The sequence below is a fragment of the Hippocampus zosterae genome, chromosome 2 (assembly GCF_025434085.1).
Source record: "Hippocampus zosterae strain Florida chromosome 2, ASM2543408v3, whole genome shotgun sequence".
Lineage (NCBI taxonomy): Eukaryota > Metazoa > Chordata > Actinopteri > Syngnathiformes > Syngnathidae > Hippocampus > Hippocampus zosterae.
In genome coordinates, this window is record NC_067452.1 from 3787244 (window position 1) to 3811356 (window position 24113).

General features: G+C 43.8%; 2 protein-coding genes and 1 long non-coding RNA gene across 6 annotated transcripts; 1 reads left to right on the top strand and 2 right to left on the bottom strand.

Annotated features, from left to right (window-relative positions):
- Positions 1–7457, bottom strand: dtx3 (deltex E3 ubiquitin ligase 3). Of its 4 annotated transcripts, none has more exons than XM_052058883.1 (5): positions 6851–7456; positions 5833–6629; positions 1551–1768; positions 1147–1261; positions 1–1078 (listed from the first exon to the last, which is right to left on the bottom strand). In XM_052058883.1, the coding sequence occupies exons 1-4, from the start codon at positions 6861–6863 to the stop codon at positions 1186–1188; spliced, it is 1104 nt and encodes a 367-aa protein (XP_051914843.1). In that variant the 5' UTR covers positions 6864–7456; the 3' UTR covers positions 1–1078; positions 1147–1185. The 4 variants fall into 4 exon arrangements, with proteins under 4 accessions (XP_051914843.1, XP_051914842.1, XP_051914844.1 ...); XM_052058882.1 differs by having other exon boundaries at positions 1–1081; XM_052058884.1 differs by having other exon boundaries at positions 1–1261; positions 7048–7457.
- Positions 7458–12873: 5416 nt separating this feature from the next.
- Positions 12874–23556, top strand: ptges3a (prostaglandin E synthase 3a (cytosolic)). The gene is made up of 8 exons (XM_052058945.1): positions 12874–13041; positions 15334–15447; positions 15539–15608; positions 15689–15787; positions 20269–20358; positions 20441–20497; positions 22075–22102; positions 22252–23556. Coding segments are annotated over exons 1-8 (480 nt in total). The 5' UTR covers positions 12874–13039; the 3' UTR covers positions 22272–23556.
- On the bottom strand, positions 15827–19320 carry LOC127596428 (uncharacterized). The gene is made up of 2 exons (XR_007961456.1): positions 19184–19320; positions 15827–16353 (listed from the first exon to the last, which is right to left on the bottom strand). It is a non-coding gene; the product is annotated as an uncharacterized LOC127596428 (long non-coding RNA).
- Positions 23557–24113: the final 557 nt, after the last annotated feature.

The window sequence follows — 24113 nt, forward strand, 5'->3', positions numbered from 1 at the left end:
GTTTGTCTGTTTTTTTTTTTCCTTTTTCCTCCTTGTAGGGTTTCTCATTTTGGTAACCGGGAGAAATGTTTCAAGTGGGTATGTGCGTAACCTGCTTAAGCAAAGCGGTTTGATACATTGATATTGTGAGAGCCTCTCCGCTACAAACAAAGAGGTGTAACATGGAAGTACAAACAGAACATACTGAGTAATGTCATGCTCCATTTTTTTTAATCAAAGTGATTATCAGAAAAGGCACAACGAAATCCACACCATAACAATTCTAATCATATTTGCTCCTAAATTTTCTTAATATCCCCCAAGCGCACGTCATCGATCATCAACCCAGATAAACATTTGAGAGAACGGTGTTAGCAAGTTCAACGCGTTTCAGCAGGCAAATCTCCCAATTCGACAGAGAGAGAGGCATAGATTTGATTTGATTTCAAGAGCTTTTGTTCCATTGATTTGGTTTAGTGGCCTGTATGCCCTTCATATTTGACATCGTCATAAATCTGGTTACTACTAATTAGATGAGCATAGCACTAACGAACTACGGTCTTATGAGCTGGATGCCTGTGAGGCATCTTGGGATAACACGGGTGAACGATACTTAAAAAACCACATCATTTGTGTTCGAAAAAACTTTTTAAACCATTTTAGTTCATGATGGACACGGGGAAAACAAATCACAAAGGTCTGAACTAATGACATCAAGCGTCGACAGACAGCTGCTACGCGAAAAAAGAAAACAAATTACAGGAAGAAAATAGGTGCCAAAAAAGTGCCTGCAAGTGCTTTAGATTGCAAAAGTATTTTTTTAGCAATGCTATTGTCATCTGGGAAACAAGACACCCATTTTGAACGTTCGCACGATCACAAAAATATGCTTGGGGGAAAAAAAAGTGGGAATCCCCAGAGCAGAACTAAACATTCAAAACAAAATGTGACATGAGTCACCATGACAGAGTGATTCCAAAATAAGATGTCTGAAGCACGAGCTGCGCTCACTCACGCCTTCCACAGGTCGTAGCACTGAGCCGAAATCAACTCGAGTCGGCGCGCACTGCGAATGAGACTCTGCTGCAGCAGCACCTGTCTGCTGAGGGCCAACCATTACATGAAGTCTTGAACACACCAAACCACAACCATCTTCGCATGACATACTTGCTCTCAAGTCCTGCACGCTCCTGAAGGTCTTTCGCTTCATTCCGCCGTGATTCCTTTCTCTCGCAGCTCCTCTGTCACACGCACTAGGTATGTCGGGTCTGGGTATCCAAAACTGAGGGGCGAAAAAAAAAAAAAACATCACAGCAACTTCTAAACCTATGGGAAGACGAGGCAGCAAAGATCAACGAACCTCGGCTTCCATCAGTTCTATATTGATGGAAGTATAGAACTTTACTGTTGTCCATCCATTATTAGCTTTGAAAAGACAAAATAGAAAATTGCAACTTTGAAGTTTCATCTGCGTCGTCCATTATGTGCTGTGATTGGCCAGTCTGCCTTTACAAGGTGTGCCTTAGCGAAGGGGCTCAGTTACCAATAGACGGACGGACATTGTCACGTACCAGCGGGGCCCGCCCCATATTGAGGTCTTGTGGTGAATGTCATTCCAGGTGATGACATTTTGCAAGCCTGTGGTCATGGAGGTACCGATGGTGAAGGTAAGGCGCTGCTCGAAAGCCCGGCTCAGCAGGCCTAGCACACGGTTCCCCTCGGGGCTGTCAGGGAGGTAGGCCAAACGGTCTGTTCCTGGGTACCGCACGCCCGGGTTGGGATGCTCTGGCTGTTGGCATCAAGAGTACACAACATACTCAAGTCAATGAGTTTCGGGCTGTGTGACGAACACACAACGAACCACAACTGCAGCTCAAGCTACAAACAAGTAATGAGCGGTCCCTCGCACTCTGGCTGGACGATTACGACAAAGCCGTCACAATTATTTCGATTGACATTGAAATCACTAAGAAACAATTCCTATCCATCCATCCATCCATCCATCCATCCATCATCTACCGCTTATCCGGGGCCGGGTCGCGGGGGCAACAGCTTTAGCAGGGAAGCCCAGACTTCCCTCTCCCTAGCTACTTCTTCCAGCTCTCCCCGGGGGATCCCGAGTCGTTCCAAGGCAAGCTGGGTGACATAGTCTCTCCAGCGTGTCCTGGGTCTTCCTCGGGGTCTCCTCCCGGTGGGACATGACCGGAACACCTCACCGGGGAGGCGCTCAGGAGGCATCCGAATCAGATGCCCAAGCCACCTCATCTGGCTCCTCTCGATGTGGAGGAGAAGCGGCTCGACTCTGAGCCCCTCCCGGATGACTGAGCTTCTCACCTTATCTCTAAGGGAGAGCCCGGACACCCTGCGGAGAAAACTCATTTCAGCCGCTTGTATCCGGGATCTCGTTCTTTCGGTCACGACCCATAGCTCGTGACCATAGGTGAGGGTTGGGACGTAGATCGACCGGTAAATTGAGAGCTTCGCCTTTTGGCTCAGCTCCTTTTTCACCACGACAGACCGGAATGTCACAATTCCTAATTTATTTCAAAATTTGAGCCACAACAACCAAAACTCAACTGGAAATATAACTTAAAGGAGAGACTACTTCTCATTTGTTTAAAAATAATGTAAATGGTCGCCGTGTTCATTGAGCAACTGCTGCGTGTCAACTTTCGCTTAGACTGCACAATGGTATGCACATAGAGCTAGGCCTCTACAGCATAAATTCTGGAAGAATGGAGCCACATCGTTTCCAGCCAAAACCGTGAAATAAGTCTACGCAGTGAGGGTACACTTTTGATGTGAAAGCTGCATTTTCAGACGATCTTTTGAGGACACAAATTACACTTTGGAGGAGTGGAACACGCATGCAGAATGGAGGAAACATTTCCTCCTACCTTTTCGTCCACTGTCTCAGCAGTTTAATTTACGCGCGCAGCTCCGCTCACATCTTAGAAGATAAAGACCCAAGAGCCACCGCCTGCATTGCAAAGCGATGAGACTCAAGAGGAAGGGCAGATCCCCCTCACGCAAATCAAACCCGCCTCGTTAAATACTCTACACGGCCTTGCTTTTTAATGTCGCTTGCGTGGTGGTGGCGTGTATTCTGTCCAATTGTAAATCATCAGCAAGCTCTGCGGAAGCCTGACATTGAACCTCATCATTTGAATCAGGTGTGTTGCAACAAGGAGACTTGGAAAACATGCAGGTAGTGATGGGTCCATGAGGCCTCATGAGGCGTGTCGATACAATGACACACTGTGTTGATACTGTGCTGAAACTGTCGCTGACCACTACCACCTGCTGGACCTTCAAAATCCCTGCAGCCAACCCACTTGACAGACTGAACAGATCGATTTGATGATGAAGTGTATACAATGCACTACCTCACTCTACCCACAACAGCCACAAGTGCCATTGTTTATGTTGTTGTTTATGCCGTTTATATCGTCTATACTGTTCAGATTACATGTCTTTTTTATACAGTGTAGCTGCTATCCTTTCTTAGCTGTGTGTGTTTAATGTACAGCATGCATATATGCACTGAGGATTGAGAGGAAGAAATTACACCTATGCTGCATGTCATACATAAGGCATATTTGACAATAAAGATGACCTTGACCCTTGACAATATCATTCACATTGCATCATTCAATGTGTTTCGATCATGTGAAAATCATGTGAATGAGGATGCTTGTGGGCTTTGTCTTCACAAATTTTGATTGAGAAAAATAAGATGCTCCAGTGTTTTAAATTTTAGTCTGTTGCGTTTAATGCATGCCATTTCCCCTGTTGTGGAGAACACACACAATGGAAAAAGACATGTCAAAAATCCGAGAGCCACTTGGTGAGACAAGATTTTAATAAATACCTTACTCTCCAAAAGGAGATCAAAATGGCTCTACACGGCGGACAATTTGTGTTTGTCCGGAAGCTGCTCCATAATATGCACGTACTGTAGCAATGTCACTCAAGTGAAGCACGTCTCAGCAGTCGATAGCCTGCCGCCATCTGCTGTGCGCGCGTGAGCACGAGCATATACTCGCGGCGCCGACCCAACCCACGCCACATATTAAGCTTTGAACTACGACAACAGCTAAGCTAGCCTAGCCGATGTAATGGTGGTCAGCAGACAAGGTTTACGTTTTATGTGACTTTTAATAACAACGTGGCAGAGTCGTCAAACATGCGGTGCGCTCACTCACAGTCACTTTCTGGAACTCCCCCTTATAGGCGGGACCTCTCAATCAACTGGAGTATGACGTACAGTACAAACATTCATAAAGCACTTCTCATATAATAATTGCCTATTATATGACAGCCAACACGACGCTCGAAGTCAGACGGACACATTTTTTCTGATAGTCGGTGCGTTTCCCGTATTGCCCAAACATATATTTTTATTCGAGCGAGGCTGAGCTCTAGCTTGTTTCGGCAGTCGGCATCGTGTCGCCAGACGCACTTCCTTATAAACACTGTGCAGGCTTTTGCTGCGTGAATGCCCCCTGCACTGAGTGGCGCAGCCTGGACTGTGTCGACGCAGCCGATGCAGTCTAGACTGCGCCGGTGCAGTTGACGTGTCAATCACGTGATGTAATGAAGCAGCACATGCAGCGACATGTGGATTGCTTTGTAAGCCCGACGAATGCGTCAACGCATCGGTGTCGCTGGACCCATCACTACATGCAGGACAGGACCTGAGTTTGACACCTATGCTCTACGATAGGATGACTGTTTGTATTTTATGTTGTGTGTTGTGTTTTATTATTTTATTTTAACTGTTTATATGTTATGTTTATGTTAAGAAACCTGCTTTGGGGCTACGGCTGAAAACGAGCATTTATGCTAAATCCGGCGCACTTACACCGTTTATTCATGTGTTGATTAATGTTCACCATCCCAACTAAATAAATTAAATAAAAATAAATACATGAAAGGAAAATGGCTATTGAAAAGTTCCTATCAAGATATGGAGTTGTACAAGTGGTTCTCAAAGCACGTGCAAAGAAATTAATATAAAACAACAGTGCTTGAGGTAATTTTCAGGAGCATCTCCCAATTAACGGGCGTTTTAATACCGGATGTGGTGTCAAAGTGTTAACACTGGACGGCACCCCCGTGACGACGTCCATGGCTTTTATCACCTATGATCGGAAAGTAGCGTAGCTAAATGCTATGCTAAAGGATGGCGTTCTATCACCACAGTCAACAGAAGCTTCTTGTGTGGTTTAATGCACATGTGAATAATGAGGGAACACTGCAATGGGTTCTAAATCTAAGTATGAAATTCAGCCCCCCCCCCCAAAACCCCAACCCCACCACACACACGCACGTACACGCACACAACACACACACACACACACTTGTGTGGATCTGAACTCATCCCATCATGCTTCACGGTTCAAAATGAAATATTTTCCTTTTATTTCATGTGTCAAGTGGAGAGTTGATTCTGTTCCTGTTGGTTCATAAAAACGCATACGGTACTCCATCGTGGAGTCAGTTATTTTCTAGTACTGTTATTAACTAGCGATGTCATGAACTAGTGGGGCTCTGCTCAAGTGTTAACGTATAAATGTTTCAAATTCAAAGCACACTTGCCCCAGATTGGCGATACACTGTATAAACCGTACGCAAGTATATGCAGCAAATAAACAAGTTATTTAAATGTTGACATATTGCTCGGCCTTGTGATAAGTTATGGGGCTTGGATTATTTCAACTTGGTGATCAGCCCCCAAAATCCTGCTCATGTGGAGTCTAATCACTCCTGTCGAATTGGGAGCAACTGTGTAATTCCCACCCCTATGTCGCACCATCAATTTTTCCAGGTAGCATCAGTTGGCGAACTCACCGCCTGGAAGCCGGGAGGGAAGCTGTAGATGATGGAGATGCAACCGTAGCCTTCGTGACCCGGAAGCTGCAGGGCGGGATCCCGCTCGACAATCATGGTGCCATTGGCAGGCTGGTTACCAATCAGCTGGCCGTAAACAAGGCGACATACAGGACATGCCCTCTTCACCTTGAAGGCTTGATCCAGGCAGCAGCGGCAGAAGGAGTGGCCGCATTTCTCCAGGGTGGTCTTATCTACAATGTCCCCCATGCAGATGGAGCATGAACTGTTGTCGTCCGCCTCGCTGTGGGAAGTTGCTCCACAGTCTTTCCGGTGGGCTGCTTCATGGAGCACGGAGAAGGCCTCTTCGTCCACAGCCTTACGGAACTTCTGCTGCTGCTGTCTCAGAGAGCGGCGAGGCGGCGGCTGGGGTGGCAGTTGGAGCAGGGTCCCCTCCCCGTTTGGCTGCAGGACCCCTATAAAAGGCAGCTGGGCCCTTTTCCTCTTGGGGCCACCATCCTGCTTACTCATCTCCTTGCGGGCAGAGCGGCACAGATCGATGAAGGCTTTGCGCGTCTCACTGGAAACGGGGGCGTCCGCCACCGCGGCTACCCTGGCGCCTGGCACCGGCTGCAGCCTCACCGCGCAGCAGCCCCCGCTCTCACCGCGTCGGACGATGCCAGCGTTCATGCCCTGCTTGTGCTGGAAGTCGAGAAGCCAGGGCCTGCCAGCAGCGGCCAGGTAGTCCCACACAGCCTGTGACACCAGCACCTCATCACTCCCCTGGCCAGCACGCACGCTCATCTCATCAGATGAAACTGCAGACAATCACATGGAAAACAAAGTGTCTCCACAAGTACACAGAGTAGGTATTTCGCGCAAACAATCGTCAGGGCTTCTCATGACACATTTGCAGGGTTTTGCGTGGCGCCACGCAAATACTGTACCGACACTTAACATTTGAGCTCCGATGAGATCAGCTGATCACGAACGGAGGCTGTAAACAATGGCGTCACAACACACGTTCGCAGACATTTACCTTGTGAGCCCATAAATCTCCTCAATGGCAACGGAGGCTTCAAGCGGGCGAGAAAAGAAGAGCAACACGCGATGACTGTACGGATGAGCCAATATTATGGAAGCTGTTCGGTGGTCCGCCATTCTCCGACGGAAGACTTAGCGATTTCGCAACATCGGTTCAGCCGTCGATTTGTCTCCTGGTGATAGTCAACAAACCTTAATTCTTAAGCATCTCCACCTTCTGCTCCCTAGCTGAACGCCACCGTCATTTGCTTGTTTTGAACCCACAGATAGCGGCAAGCCTTGCTATTAGCTTTGTGGCCGGTGTAAGCTAGCCAACTGCGAGGAGGTGGAAGAGGAAGAAGCAGTCTGGTCGTGCGGCTTTCAAACGGCCTGTCTTGTATTTTCACGCGTTGGCCTTCAAAACCGAGCAATTGTGCTATCCGGCAAATGCTTCTCAAAGACCGTCACTTCTTAATGCCCTTGGACTTCTTTTCCGACAGCCTCGACCACGTCACACCGCGCTCTAATCACATACTCTACACTGTTGTTGAGGTTCGGAGAAACTGTCGTTGGCGAGTGTGTAATGTGGCCAAACCCAGTTTATAAATAAAAAACGTAGCCCGGAAGTTCGTCAGTGTTGATGTGATTGGCTGGAAGGACGGACGGTTTCTGTGACGACACTCGACGTCACTTAAAGGCTCGCTTTATGATAAACAGTACCATACATGATGTGAACTACCAATTAAAACGCTTGTATTTTGTTGCGTGCATGTAATTTACACGCTGTTCTCTTTTTCACTCCACTTTTTCGACATCTAATTCCACATTTCAAGTCAACTATATTGTCAAATATGCTGTACGTGCAACATACAGCACAGAGGAAATTTCTTTCCTCTCAACCATAGTCATCAACAGAACATTCATTCATTCATTCATCTTCCGAACCGATTAATCCTCGCTACTAACGCTAGGGTGGCGGGGAGTGCTGGAGCCTATCCCAGTTGTATTCGGGCAGTAGGCGGGGGAAACCCCGAATCAGTTGCCAGCCAATTGCAGGGTACACAGAGACACAGAGAACAACCATCCGCGCTCACACTCACACCCAACATAAAATAACAAAATAACACAACACAACACGTAAGACCAGACAGTCGTGCAATCTTCCACTTTCTGCATAGTTTGCTTTTTGAAGCAGTTCTAGATGAAAGAGGAGAGATTTAAAGTTTCCTTTTACAAGTGGCTCAGAGAGGTCATGCTGAAAATGTGCACACGTCTGCTACAAGCTAAATTTGAAAGCAAACAAGCTGTAGCGTCCAACAGATTCAAATGAGTCCAACAATTAACATGCCAGAAATTCTGGACATCTGTGCTATTATTTTTCCCATTACCCAAATTTCTGCATTTCCCCAAATCAGACATTTTTACCCCCCCCCCCATCCAAATAATCCTCACTCTTTCCAACGAGACATTCAATATCCAAGTTCCACACGATTCCCATTCTGAACTCAAGACGTTTAAGGTTGAACTGTTCAAAAGATGTAAAATTGTTTTGTTTTTTGTTATTGTAAAGTGTCCTTGGGTGTCTTGAAAGGCGCTTATAAATAAAATGTATTACTATTATTATTATCATAATGTGGGTCAATGTTTTCCATTGACTTTGAAGTCCCTTTATTTGCTATGTAGACTAGCATAAACATTTTGCTCCCAGTTGCTCAAAAAGGTTTTGGGGATTTCAGCCCAAACATTTTGTCCTGTAATTGCTAAGTTCTTTCCCTTTTTACCACCAAAACCTCCTACTAACTGTGGGGGCAGAAAGACATCTTATGGTTTCCAGTGATGCGTGGGTTTCTGCCCTAGTGCAATTCGATCTTTATAAATCCATGTGACAGTAATATACAGGCCCTTGGCAGATTTGATGAATAAAGAACCAAGCGAAGCACATCACCTAATTATTTAATCATCTTATTCAGTCTTCTAAGAAAAATTACACAGGGCTACCAACATGACAGGCATTGGTGCTTTGAGACAGTTTTACCCGGGGGGGGGGGGGGGGGGGGGTTAAAACGTACATGCAGATTACTAATTCAGGTTTCATTTTGTGTACGTCCTGCAAGTTTTTTTGTATGTCACGTGAATAACATAGCTTAATGTTGAGCATTAAGCCAGTCTGTCTAGGCTAAGTGTCAGAGTTATACCTGGAGATGTTTAAACAGAAGAACTCGACTCAGAGAAGGTTGCTGGTGCAGTCTGACGGGAGCGGATCTCTCAGAGGGAACGGCGGGCAGTTTCTCCGCGAAGACTACGATCACACTCAAAGTACACTGTGCTCCTCATCGGTCTTTTATTTACATGTGCAAAATACAAGAAAGACACTGCCCCCGATATTTGCATACTACGCCCCCAGTCCGGCCCCTCGGTCGGTGATGTGATTTTGTCAAGCTTTGAACCACAGATACACTGTCTCCCACGAATAAACAAGTCACAGACTTCGCACATGACAAATGGTCGCCTGGGCCGCGACCAGTTCCCAGATCGTCCTTTGATGTTCTAAAACACTTCGTTCCTAAACTGTTGACTGAGTCTAGCCTATCTGTTCGCACTCTTGCTGTAATGTGATTACTGTGGATTCAAAGAGCCTCCTCCCGAGACAGCCGACACCCTAGCGCGCACACATTTGGGGGGGTGCTAAATACACAACATGTCTAGTCAGGCCCAAATTAAATGGAACTTTAAACATGATAGAATTCTGTTCATAGATTCCTTTAACATGAAGCAATATCAATCACGAGTGCGAAGAAGAGAGGGATTCACATCATATATCATCAGAAAGGCGGTACCGAAACTAATGGTGTGGCATCAGGACTTATTTCTCAGAAAGCTTGTATCAACTGGTGTGTTCATATGTCTAACTAATGAGGTCGTGTGCTTTTAGGACACATCTGGCTATAAAAGAGAGTCTCACTATGGACATTAGAAAGTTATAATTGCATGATATGAGCAGAATACACACTTCAACATTTTCACATAGTACAGTCAGTTATGTGTAAGCATAGGGGTCTTTGTTACCGGTAATTATGAAACTATTTATTTGGAAGCACCTTGTTTTGTGTTGTCTGGCATCAGAGGATTCATCACCCCCAGCCCACCCCGGCAGCCTCTGCTGTTGCAAGTTGATCCCCTTGCCCAGCTCCCTCTTGTCTTTTCATGAGAGTTCGGGGCCAGTGTGCAGGTAAGCACCAGTTCTTTCCTTTTCCACCCCTGAAATTGGCTCTGGCTCTGGTGTTTGAAACTGTCCCCATTTATTTGTTGGACCAGACTCGGGCACCAACCACTTCAGGGGGCAGGGTTATGATGATCGCAACTGTTGAGGAATGACTCCCTGGACACATGGAAGTTTTGCAAAAACGGTTGAGTGGTGAACTCCTGCAGAACTGACAGCGTCAGCCTATCATCAATCCAGTTGATCGACATACTGGGCAAGCTGTCAGATGACAACTGAATTTTGACGTTTACATCACTGCTTATACGCAAACAACGGCGCTAAGCGCTGCCCTAGTCAGCAAATTCCACCTGATTTTAAGGCAGGGGTGCCCAATACATCGATCGCGATTCACCGAGAGCCAGTGGTCTGGTCCCAAGTTGACCGCGAGGGGTGGGAGGAGTACATGGGAGGGAAAAAAAGATTTGCATATCTGTGTTTCAGTTTCATTCACGGTGCGCGAGTGCATGGTTGGCGCCCGCGTGCATGTTTGCATGTGCGCAATCGGATCGATTGCAAGCGGTTGGTCGCTTCAAAAGTTGATCTTCGGTTAAAAAAAAGCTTGCCCTATCTGGCAAGCTGACCCAAGTCATAAGTAACCGCTGCAGCCCGCATGCAGACAGTGCCTGCTTCGAGTGGCAATAACGGAATACAAACTAGATTTGAAGAGCATTGCTCAAGAGAAGCAATGCCAGAAGTCCCTGCACTAAGGTGCTAAGCAACATGCATTGTCAGAGAAAAACATTTTTCTTTTTGGACTTGATTGACCTGAGAGTTTGTGTGTGTGAGACACTGCACACAATATTCATTGTTGAAAATGATTGGCCTGTGGTTTTATTACTGAAGTAGTCAATTTCTGTCATTATCATGTTTGTGCGTGAAATTACAATAAATCTGGCAGAGGTCTGTGCGTGTGTAGAACGGATGGGATGATGATGTGTGCCCATGTGTATGTGGCTCTTTGCAGTAACACAGTTAAAAAAGGCTCTTTGTCTCCAACTGGTTGGCCACCCCTGATCTACACTGACTAAGATATACAGTACCAGTATTTGCTGACGGCATGTTCCTGATTGTTATGTACTACATCCAAGTACAATCGCGGTTATGCAGATGCTAGCAGCGCATTATTAATATCATTGGCACAAGCGCTCTTGGGTAAACGTCGACGTAATCTGTGACATTTGGACGCTTTATGATGACTCAACTCCTACTTGGCTCTTTGACAGTGAAAACCCAAACATGTTCTTCGTAAGATGTTAAGCACCAACACTGTTGTGGTTCCGGACTGGGAGTGGATTCCACATTCTCAGACAAGGATAAAATGGAGTTTAAAAAAAAGTTTAATTTCAAAATAAGGTCACAAGACAAGTACAAGAAAACACCAGAAACAAAATACCCAGGATAAAAACGAGTCTAACCAAAAGCGCTTGCAAAAAGCAAAGCAAATTAATCACGCAAAACCACTTGTAACGACAAGACAAGAAAAACCATAACAACCAGAGGTAACAAGCTATAAATAAGAACAAGGCAAAAGCGGAACAAACAAGAAATACAAACCCCGGCGATGCCTGGTCGAGAACGACGAAGGTCAAGAAAATTGGCACTTGGATATGAGAAAGGCGAATTATCCAACGATTGGTGACGTCGTGAGTGTCTCTTATAACAGGTGAAAGATAATGAAATGCATGACGAGCAACAGGTGCATAATGGTAGCCTTCTACTGCCACCTGCTGGAGATAACATAAAACTGAAACATGCCAAGCAAAGCACTGTCCCTGGTGCCAAACGAGCCCAAAGTTGTTTTTTTTGGGGTGGAAATTTAACAGTGCCAAAATGTATCTTACAACTAACTGTACCATTGTGAGTGCTGACCATGTTATCTAACATAGTTCACTGTCTGAGTGAATGAAGATGACGTAATCTCCTGCATGTTATTTGGTGAAACGAATGAAATGCATTCAACATGAGATATTGCTTTATTTACGTGAATAAAGGAAATTGTGAAAAGGATGTCTGGAAGTCAAAATATTTTGTGATAAACAAGAAGAAGAAAGTATTTGTCGGAATCAGTCATGCGTTGTTTACATTTGCCTTTAAGGCTTTGACGTCGGAAATGAGACAACCCGTGTGGGATAACTACAACTTCCTCCTTTCCAAGAAAGCAGAACACGGACTTTTATGTGAATAGACTGACTATGCCGCGAATTGGCCATCGGGAAAAGGAAAGCCACTCAACTGCCATCTTACGTTGCCAACCGCGTTAAGTGAATACATTGATTTTTCCGCGGGGTTCTAATTTTTTTCTCAACGGCGAAAACAGTGTGTATGGCATACCATTGTACAAATAAGGTTAGCAGAAGCGCTACATACACATTTAATCCGTAAGGATGCAATTTTAAATTTCCTCTCATAAATTATAACGGTGAGAACCATCTCAGAACCATTAAAAATGAAATGAAAACTAAAATGAAGGCAAAGCCTGTTGGAACAAAATTCGCAGTCAAATGTAAACTCAACCTATGTCGGTTACAATTCTTCATATCGAGATAATAGAGCCTGATTGATCGATTGCAAACGGTGGCCTTCCTCCTGTAGATGCTCTGATGACTACATACAGAGATCCTCCGTAAACACGCACTTTTAAGTGTTTTCAGCAAAAATATATCAAGAGTGGCCAGGAACCGTAGCAACGTAAGACGGCTGCCCTCTGACTTCAACGGCGAGGGGGCCTATTGTTAGTCCATTCATATATAAATCCGCGAAGCAACATAACTCGCACATCACGCGAGAATACACAAACCGCGCGATGTTTGGGCGGGTTTATTATAATCCCGTTAGCAATTTATGTCTCACTAATCTTTTTGCTTGGTATGACGACGATCCATATAGCGCTTGCTGTCGATATCGCGATTTGAAGAGGGACGTTATCTTGCAAACACAGTGAAGATGTAAGTCTGTTGTTTAATATGTAGGCGCCATTGCCGACACCATTAGTCTAGGCGTACCTTCGGGGGTCACGTAGCTAAATGGAGCTAACGCATGATTTAGCCGCATCCGTGTATTCATTCGAAACACATGTGCCTGTCGGAACAAAACAAAACACAATATATGCTTTGTATAAATCAACAACCTTTCGCGAGTGAACCCGATTGGTCAATCACAGCATTCCCTCCTCAGGAAGAATGTCCATAAAGTTGTGTTTTGCTGTAGTTTCGTTTTCATTGTCACATGTCTTCCTTCGCTTTTGCTCTCAAGCTAATGTCTACGCATGTGCCAGGCAAAAGGGGCCATGCTTAATGAGCGGAATCGTAGAGTCAGGATTGGCACCGAGCAAACGCACACTAACTTTCACATCAAACACCGACAGTAATACATGGGAATATATATTTTATTAAATATAGTTGACTGCTACACTATGAGTTTGTCGGTGGTGTTCAGTCCGTTCAATTGTTATACTTGCAGCGCTAGATGAATAAAATGTATGTTTTTACGACACGGGTCGGCAACCCAACATGTTGAATGAGCCATATTGGACCCCCAAAAAATGTCTGCAGCCGCAAAAAAATTAAAAGCCTTATTTAAGCCTTATAATGAAGGCAACACATGTTGTATTTGTGTATGTATGTATACATGCTGATTTATATAGCGCTTTCACAACAGCGGCAGCTGTAACAAAGCGCTTTACAAAACAGTTAACAAAAAGTAAAATAATAAACACAACACATAACATAAAACACGGACAGTCGTGCAGTCCTAACCACTTTTCCATCACACGCTTTGTTAGACTTAAATATATATGTATATACTGTACATACAATTTTCTATGTCATTTTTAATTTGAGGAATCTTAGAATGTCCGCTAAAAATTAAAGAAAAAAGGACACACTTGTCAGAATGTGTCTTCAAATTTGGTATTTAATTTTGATGAGCCAAATTTTGCGAAAACATATGTACTTGCCTTGTTAGGTTGTTAGGTTATACTTGAGCTACATCCCTGACATGAGTACATTTGTAACTAAAATGAGACTAGGCCTTTCAGTACAGTGTTCAAGCTTTTATTTCATTTCCTTTTTTTTTTGTTTACTGGTGATCTGTTTGAAATATGGAATGAAAAATGGGTACCCTGGCTAAACAGAGGTTGTTTTTCCAGCTCATCAAATCAATACTCACCTAAATAAAAGCGCAAAAAATATAATGACATAATACTGTATACATAGATTGATGTGTTTGTATGAATGTTTAGCAACAAGCGGACTTCTCAGCTACATCGACATACCAGCTTGGACAAACAATTGTAGACATACATGGTGATGGGTAGCGCTAAGACGTTCCTTTGTCTTATGAGTTGAAATAGTTTTAAGATTACTTTTGTATCTGACAGTGGTCTTTTTTAGTGAAGAAATAAACCCTTACCAAGCTAACAGTTTCAAATGTCACTTCAGCCTTCGTCTGAGCTGTCTTCCTTGTGACATGTTTAAAACACAACTAAACGGGCCAGGAACCCTCCTCGACCCGATCAAGATCAGATAAAATCAGACAAGAAAATTTTTATTTGTCTCACAATGGAGAAATTCCCAATTTACAGGATAAAAAATGTGAAAGGGAAAAGTAGAAGAACATAAAGTATATAAATAAATATAATCCCAAAAAGTTATCAAGAACACAACACTAAGATACAGCATGAAAGACAGTCAACGGCCTGCACGAGACTGGCGAGTCCCAGCATTTTGCTGGGTCAAGCTGCCATGATGTGCAGCCAATCAGCTCACCAGATAAATCCATTCGTGCTCTCATTGGTCCATGTCATGCCGTTAACCAATCACGCACCTTATTTGAGTGCCCCTGGCATGGACAGGACAGTACAGGCATGTACAAAGCGTCTGAGTCATGTCACAACCTTCTCTCTCGTGCATCATTATGAAACAACACGTCTTTCCGTAATAGGGCTGCCGATACGTCTGTATTAAAAAAAAATACAAAATAAATATAGTATTTTGGAAAACCTGTGAAGCATTGAAGCTGCAAAACATGACGCACGAAGTGGCGAGGGATTACTGTATTATTAGCGCTACCATACATTGCTTTGGCTCATTAACAAATGAGAAAAAGCCCATGTATGTGCCTATGAAGAACCGATTAGACATGTGTGAACTCAATTGTTTTGAGGTTTCAGAAGCGTGTGTATGTGTGCACACGCTTGTTGTTGAGCACACACATGTGTGTGTGTGTGTGTTATTTAGGCAACCTGCAACAGCCAAGTGGTACGACAGACGGGACTCTGTCTTTATAGAGTTCTGCGTGGAAGACAGTAAAGACGTGCATGTCCGTTTTGACAAGACTAAACTTGATTTCAGGTGAGCCGTTTCCACTCGTGGTCAAGTGTTGCTCATGTCTTGTTTGATTCTGTTCTTATAGTAATAGTAATCTGTTGTCATCCATACACAGCTGTGCCAGCGGAACGAATAACATCAAACATCAGAATGTAGTGGAACTTTATCGGGAGATTGACCCCAAAGTGAGTGCACTTTGATGTCATGAGTGGATGTTGGACCATGTTTTGAATGTTTTCAAGCCCATGTCTTTCTCCTGTCGCAGGAATCTAAACACAGACGCACAGACAGGTCTGTGTTATGCTGTTTACGAAAAGTGGAGACTGGGAAGGCGTGGCCTCGACTGACCAAAGATAAGACGAGGGTAACGCTTGGTCACTTTGACTTAATTTTCATTGCTACAGTGCAACCGCTAAAATGCAATTTGCTCCTGCATGCTGCTTGAAGTCTGATAGGGTTTTCCTGAGAGCAGGGTTCGTATGGGTCCATAAAGTTCATAAAAATCAATAAAAAAAGAAATGATACAATTATGTTCTTAATTGTCCATAATTTTCAGGGAAATCTTCTAAAATCCATCAAAATTAACCTGCGATGTTTATTTCATTTGTGTATGTCATTTCCCCCACCCTTCCAATTCATAGTTTTGTCGGAACATGCAGGACCTGGTACCCGCTCTGCTTTTTCGCCGTCTCCGATTAGTTCCGACGATGATCACGTGATCACTTCGGGTCATTCCGGGAAACAACAATAGATTTACGCCATCCTGGGGCAGTGAATGGATGGTTTGGTTGCCGGCTCGGCAAACAATTACCGTATTTTCTGGAAAAATCTATTCATCAAATTTATCGATCTCAACAAGTGACAGACAAATATGTAGCGACACCACTCGAGCGAATTGCGCCTCAGCAGTCGATAGTCCGCTGCTCTCTGCTGCGTGTGCGTCAGCTAAGCTTAGCTGTTGTTTCGGCTTGGCTAGCTTTTTGTTGTCGTAGATCAAAGCGTATTTGATTTGTGACGTTGGTTGCTTGGTTCAAACCAAAAGACGTCCGCGTGCGTACATGTTGGCGCGGACGCACACACAGCAGAGAGCAGCGGACTTTCGACTGCTGAGGCGCGCTTCGCTCGAGTGGCGTCGCTACAAATATTCCGGGACAATGCTATTTTCAAGTGGCGTGGCTGGAGAAGCCGGAGTTCCGTGTTTGGGTCAGCAAAATTTCTTGCACACTCGGCCTACTGCCGAGTGTGCAAGAAGGGCATCTCCGTGAGAGGTAAAACATGTCATAGCCTCCTGGTCAAGTCAAATGCATTGAGGCACACAGCAAAACAGAAGAAAATTGATCGCCAAGAACTTGCAAAAGAGATTGAGGAGAAAACTAAGTCACTGTCTGCTATTCCCTAATTGTCATATCAGTTTCATATTTGTCATTCTAAAACATGTCTGATCATTGAAGGTGATATGAGGGAAAATAATAGGGTTGGACCATTTGGGATTAAGACTTCTGACAAGCATTTCAGCTGTTCAGGTATACTGAATACTGCTAAAATGGGCAATCAGTACTACTGTTAGTGAAACCAGATTTTTCTAAACCCTGTCCAGGTGACCCATATGACCATTAGCTCTGTTCTTAGAGTTGTGTTTATTCGAAAATAAATTGGTTTTATATTTTCTCAATTAAAATTTTTCTTCGTGTTTTTTTCTGAGAATTAATTAAAAAGGTTTTTTTTTCATTTTCCTCCTTGTGATACAGGTAGCAAAGTGAAAATTTGACTTACAGTATGTCAAAGGGTTAAGTCATGGGTCCCCAAACTACGGCCCGCGGGCCGTATTCGGCACATTTGACCCGGCCCTCTAACCCTTCTGTTGTCCTTGGGTCAAAATGACCCATCACTGTGTTAAAAACTCCCCCAAACCCCCCTAAATGCTCATTTTTTTACTAGAAATTTTATGGCTTTTCCTAGATTGTCTCCAACTGCAGAAAATTTGAAATGTTGTTTTTATTCACATTTCCATGGAAGCTGTACAAAAAAATGTACAAAGGTGGTCTTCGGGGCAAAATGCCCCATGACGCACCATAGAATGTTTCAGTGTTTTAGTTGTGTCTCAGATCAATTAGTGGAACACGTGAACAAGACGGTAGCAGACATAAACAAGACAAGATAGGTGGCGTACTCGTAAATGGCAGAACTCTTTTTTTTTTGTGGATTTCAAGGGGCTATAAAGAGAGAGAGTTGTTTAGTTATTATTTATTTCCTGTCTTTTCTGTGAAGAACTCAGAGTGTTATTTAGTTATTATTTATTTCATTAATACTGTTATTTGTTTCCTGACTTTTTTTTCTCTAAAGAACCTGGAAAGGGTTATTTGGTTATGTGTGGCTTTCTGGGAAACAATAAATTTTTTAAGCTCCCCTATGATCGCTGATGTTACAAACTGACACCGGCCCCCCATCAGAGAAGGGACAAGTTATGTGGCCCTCACAGGAAAAAGTTTGGGGACCCCTGGGTTAAGTGATTGCCCCTAAAAATAAAGATGTGCCCTTCCATTGGCAGCAATGATTTGAATACCAGCTCAGTGATATGTGTCTTTCTGTTCAGCCTGTATATTGCTGAGCGGGCATTAAATCCACCGCTGAATGGAGAAAAAGTCCTCAAACATTGCTACATTGGTCCACAAAAGTCATTAAAAGGCCCATAAATAAAAAGCAAGTGGAAGAGTGGGAACCCTAAAGAGGTAATTTTTTTCCTCATGAAAATGAGGAAATTCGTCTGTTCCAGAGCCTTTGTTGACAATTTTAATCATCAAGTAAAAACTGCTTCTCAAAAGCTAAAGTTATTAGAGCTGGATGACTAACCAAAAATTATATTCGAATCTTGATTTTGGCTTCTCTTGATTTTTAAAACAGTATAATCGAAGAAAAATGAATGTGTTGAATGGCATGCCCCGTTTACAAGTTGCCGAAGTTGTGAAAGAACTCAATGCGCCATGTTGCTCGCTTGGCAAACTTGTAGCATATGCGATTCTGCCATTGCTGTGCTTGCTTTAAGCTGGTTATTGACACCCTAGTCCAGGGGTGTCAAACTCATTTCACATTCGGGGCCACATACGGCCTTGGTAGATGTCAAGTGGGCCGGACCATTAAAATTATACCATACTCTGCTATAAATAACCAAAATAATGTATTTCCTTTGTTTTGGTCTAAAGAAGCACAAGAACATTCATAAAATGTTGACATTTAATAAACAGATCTTTTACAAAACATTTCATGAAGCTCCTTAGATTTCCTTAGACAAATGTGCAATTTACTTTTATAATTCACATGTATGCATTGCAACTGATCCCACTGATTGTACAAAGGCACACAACTTTAACAACTAATGGGTATTGAAAAATATCGTAATGCACTTTTAAGATTAAACGAGCTTTATAAAGAAAGGAATTTTAAAACCATTTACACATGTATATAAAATCTAAATGTAATCCCTGCCTACATTTTACAAACTAAGGAGAGTGCTATTAAACATGCAAAGAATAAAGTATTCACATGTCCTTGATGACATCTGCTGTGTTGGGTCTATCTCGGTGACATACTGAGGCTGCTGTTTCTTCTTCTGTGATCAAAACAATGTTGTCTTTTACTCTGATCAAAACAGCGTGTCCCCTAGCGGATACTCCATGAATTGCACCTTGTTGAAAATATTCATTCCGTGTCTTTTATGCATTTTTTAAACTTTTAAATTACTCTGTGGGCCGGATCAAACCACCTTGCGGGCCGTATGTTTGACACCCCTGCCCTAGTTGAAGTTTACTGTCATACTAAACACACAACAATTACCCACATTGCATGCTTCATTTTTAAAACATTGCTTGCGTAAATTATAAACTTGGTGAATCTCATTCAAATGCTAAATTAGCATCAACTTCGGGAGTGACAGTCCCTCAAATAACCAATGGTCACACACCAATGCTGTGGCAACACATGCACACGGGTAAGATAACACAGATCAAAGACACAAATTATGAATCTTCACAATTATGAAAAGTTACATTAAATAGAGCGGACCCGTCAACATCGGGGGCACGGCCCACGCACCAAGATGCTTGTGGTGGGGCGTAACTACAGCAAGTGCGGAGGGACATATTACATTAGTGTCTGCAACTGAGGAAGCCATCCATCCATCCTCACAAAGGTCGCGGGGGGTGCTGGAGCCTATCCCAGCCATCTTCAGGCAGGCCCGGGGAAAACATGCAAACTCCACTCCGGGAGGCCAGAGTTGGAATTGAACCTCCGCACTGTGAGGTCGACGAGCTAAGCACTGAACCACCGGGGTGCCCACCTTTCACACCATTTCATAAAAGATTCCACGTGAGCCACAAACTCTCGATCTAAAATCATGACGCAGGTTCTTTTACTTTTTTCCTTTTCAATTCTGCAATAGAGATTTGTTGAAATGGTTAGCCCGGTCGATGTGATTTGTCAGCACATCCGCCATATTGGATGTGGCCACTGTATTTGGATGATATGTCACTGATTCAATAGTAGTTGAGTGAATTGTTACTTGAAATGCCACAAGCACCACGTGGCTGAGACATCTTGACAATTCGCTTTACTTTGTCACATCCAATACGGCTGCGGCGTTGACGTCCCTGATGATGCTTGTGGTTCTCTCGTAAGGCGCCATTCATAAGTTTTGATTGGGAGAGGCACTGCTACGTATATATGGAGCAAAGTACGTAAGCGCTGTCTATACAGTATGGATTATTATTAAGGGGGCCTAATTAGGTCCCCTTAATAATAATTGCATCTTGTTCAACACCCCTCCCCCCTTAACACGTTTGTCTCTTTCAGAGCAATTGCCTCAGCGTGGACTTCAATAACTGGAAGGATTGGGAAGACGACTCAGATGAAGACTTAAACAGTTTTGACAAGTTTTCAGAGGTAACAGCCTCTAGATCACACACACACACACACACACACACACACACACACACGTACGTAAATAGAATTGTCTTGTTTCTAGATGATGAACAGCATGGGAGGTGATGATCTACCCGACCTAGACTGTGGTGATGAAGAGGTGGGTTTTTAATGACAGAGACGGAGATGTGATGAACAATTCCGATCCGCTTCTCCTCACAAGGATCGCGGTGGGTGGGTGCTGGAGCCTATCCCAGCTGTCTTGGGGCAAGTAGGCGGGGGACGCCCTGAACCGGTTGCCATCCGATCGCAGGGCACCCATAAACGAACAACCATCTGTGCTCACACTCACGCCTAGGGACAATTTAGAGTGTTACCTCTTTGGCTGTTGCAGCGACTCATGTTAAATAAGTACACAGAAGATCGGATAAAGGCTTGTGTTCTGTTTTTCCATTTCCAATATTGAAATAAAAAGGGGAGATCAATCGTTTCAGTTCAGTAGAGCCTCCTCGTGGATGGAGGGATCGGCCTTTCCATTTTGCGCATGAAGCAGTGATCAGATGAAACCCAAGGTGCATGGGCAACAGAGCAGTACAATTCTCAGTGTACCGTAGCAGTGGCCCAGAATGTTGCTTTCCCTGTTCCTGGTTACGTTTTGCTCCGTTGAAGTACTCTAAGTCAGTGGTGCCCAACCGCCGGTCCGCGCAGGGCATTTGGTACCAGGCCGCACAGAAAGAACTTACCTTAATTCAGTTTTATTTATTTCGGAATACACACAATGTTTTATTTTGAAAAATTACCAGATTCTCCGTTACATCCGTCTGTGTCACGCTTGACACACGTCAAGCCACGCTTCTCCGTCACGTGACCAAAAACACTAAAAACAAATGCCGGAGCTCGCAAAATGAGTAAAAAAACTGCTGGAGATCGTAAATGACAGCGGCCTTGAAAGTAGGTTCGAGACAACTGGATTAAAGTTATGGCTGAATACTCTGAGATCGCTACAATAGCACTGTTGCTATTTCCGACATCCTACCTGTGTGAAGCGGGGGTTTCGTGTAGCAACGGCGACTAAAACAAATTTATGAAGTAGACTGGCCATAAACCACACACTTGAGGTGTCATTGTCTCCTATTATCCCGAGATAGGACCGTCTGTTTACAGAAAATCAAGCACGCGGCTGTGGTTAGTCCTCATTTTCATGCACTTTGAATTTGCGTTGATTGTATTTTGAATGCATTAACATTACCATAGCGATCAGGGTGTTGCGGGCAAAAAAAGGGACCCCAAGTCCAATTCGGCCCCGTTTCTTAGTGTTTTGTCCGAATGAAATGAAACTTTGGCCATAACTAGTTTATTATATTCAAAACATCACATCAAAACACTCTAGGGTCTTTGGCCTTTTTTTCTCTGTTCTACAGCATATGTTCTAGATGGCCTCCATTTAGCTGTGCATTTTCTTGATGACGGAGTGAATCTGGCTGCTTTAGTTCAAGTATGTTTACTTGGTTAGCCAGCATTTGCGGTGTTTGTGTTGGCACGAAATGGAATGTAAACACTGGCTAGTATAAAAGAGGCTTTTTTTCGAGGCTTTGTCACGAGAAAGGGGTTGCGATCGCCCATTCATTCTTTTTTGCAGCTTTAATTAAATCATACCAGAATTGATTTTATCTGCGTAGTGTACGATAAAATGAAATTGGGATGATTTCACACTGTCATTTTGATCTTCTCTTTCAGCACGACATCGCAGACAGTGACGATGAAAGTAAGTATTGTTTTTAATTTGTTCAGACATCCCAGCGTTTGACAGAAATGGACTTTTCACCATCTCGCATGTTTTTCGTGGTCTTTTCTTTACCTAGTACCGAGCCCATATTGAAACTATTGACATTTTTTTTGTGTCGCCTCCCCAAGAAATGCCTCGCCTTGAATAGAAGACTGCACCTTGTGAGTTAAAGTGTAAGAGTTGGTCGAAGTCGGCGGTAGAGAGAGAAGACCAAAGAAAGTCCTGACTCGGACTGAAAGCACCACAACACAGGAGCTGCTCCTCTTCTCTTCTTCTGCCTGGACTCTTACCACTGTGTTGCGTTCTTCTCCATTCACCTACATGCATGCACAGGGATGTCACTTCCCTTTGTCATTTTAACTTTTCAGTCGAAATGCTCCTTTTTTTTACGGACACCTTTTCTCTCGTTATATTTTGTCATGCAAATTGCACATACAGTATTTACTTTGATCAGGGATGAAAGTCCTCCTGATTTTCACATTTTAATGAAAATGTCACCGGAGAATTGTGAGGAAAAATTGCCTAAAATGAATCCGGGTATTATTTGACAACATTGAACGAACACGTGTTTGAGTTCGTTGTTTTGCTTTCACGAGTGTAGCCATATCGAGGCACTAACACTAGTAACAGTAAAGAGATTTTTGTTTGTGTTTGTTTGTGTAATAATGATAATGATGGCGTTTGACTCATGCTTTAGTAGAACGAATGGCAACTCGCAACTACAGTAGCAAGCGGCACGTTGCCTCTTGGGTTATACCATCTCAACTAGAACGGGAGGGGGTAGTCCCCAAACAACTTTCGTCTCTTTATAAACACACTTGCTAAACCCCAGTGGAACAAATCAAAGACGCCGTGGACAAGACAGTTTTTGTCGTAAAAATATATATTTGGACAAAAAGGGGAAAACAGAATGGCAGAAAAACATGGGCGTCCGACTTCGAGTGTCGTCTCTCGAAGTCGGACTCTGTCAGTTTAGCTGTTGTCGACTTGTCGTGTGTGACGTAGGTTGCGTTGGCGCTGATTGGTTGAAATCAAAAGACGCGCTTGTGTACATATTCGTGCTGAGAGCAGCGGACGATCCACTGCTGAGGAGCGCTTACTCGAGTGGCATCGCCACAACAGTAATACCCTCGCCTCGCATTCTCATGGCCTCGCCATATCGGAGATTTTGAAATGTCGGCAAGAACGGAAGATACAAAGGGTGCACGTGTGCACGCAAGAGGAAGATTAATCATTGAATGTCGAGTATATGAATAGCGTTTTGTGTAAACTAATTCACCCGTGATCAGCCAGAATTTTCAGGAAAGTCCACTTTCATCTCTGGATAATATACAAATGTTATCCCCCATTTGTATGTCACTGTCGACAAATATTTCACAACAACAGTTAAGTTCATTTCAACCAATGTAAAAAACAAGTTCACGTGCAAATGACACCCCATGTTGTGAGTGGTAACGTTTTGGCAAACTTTGTTTCAAAATTTTGTGCTTTGAAGCAAATACAACCCCCCCCCCCCCCTCACATTTGACTAATGAGGACGAGTGCAGGTTCAGTTGAGGTGTGTTCACGAGAAAACACTACGACAGCGCTTTTGAGCCTTGGCCCGATTCCGTTTTCTTATTGTTTGTACTCGGCTGCTGGTTTGACTCAAAGTTTCAAATAAACTTGACTCACTCTCTTCAAACAAAGTCTCACTGACTAAAATAAACACTTGCGGCTCAGGTCATTCGTCCGACCAGGACAGACGTTTCTCACACACAGGAGAATATTCATGAACGGCGAGGAGGGCTAATGGGCAATAGTGTGAACCAGTGTGGCATTTTTTTGTTGCAGTCTGATGGACAGAAAGTTTGCTAAGTGCATAAGTGCAAAATAAACATGGATAATGTTGTCGAACATGTAGCTGCCAGCAAGCAGTTTTGTACGCAAGACAAAAGCGTCAGTGAGCTCAGCACAATTCTTTCAAATCCGCCGCCAGCGTCCAGGCTTG

Coding starts and splice junctions, on each gene's coding strand:
- ptges3a (XM_052058945.1), top strand. Junction 20,359..20,440: donor GTTTTGACAAGTTTTCAGAG/GTAACAGCCTCT, acceptor TCTTGTTTCTAG/ATGATGAACAGCATGGGAGG. Junction 22,103..22,251: donor CGCAGACAGTGACGATGAAA/GTAAGTATTGTT, acceptor CGCCTCCCCAAG/AAATGCCTCGCCTTGAATAG.
- dtx3 (XM_052058883.1), bottom strand. Junction 1,769..5,832: donor TCCCTCCCGGCTTCCAGGCG/GTGAGTTCGCCA, acceptor TGATGCCAACAG/CCAGAGCATCCCAACCCGGG. Junction 1,262..1,550: donor ATATGGGGCGGGCCCCGCTG/GTACGTGACAAT, acceptor TTCGCCCCTCAG/TTTTGGATACCCAGACCCGA.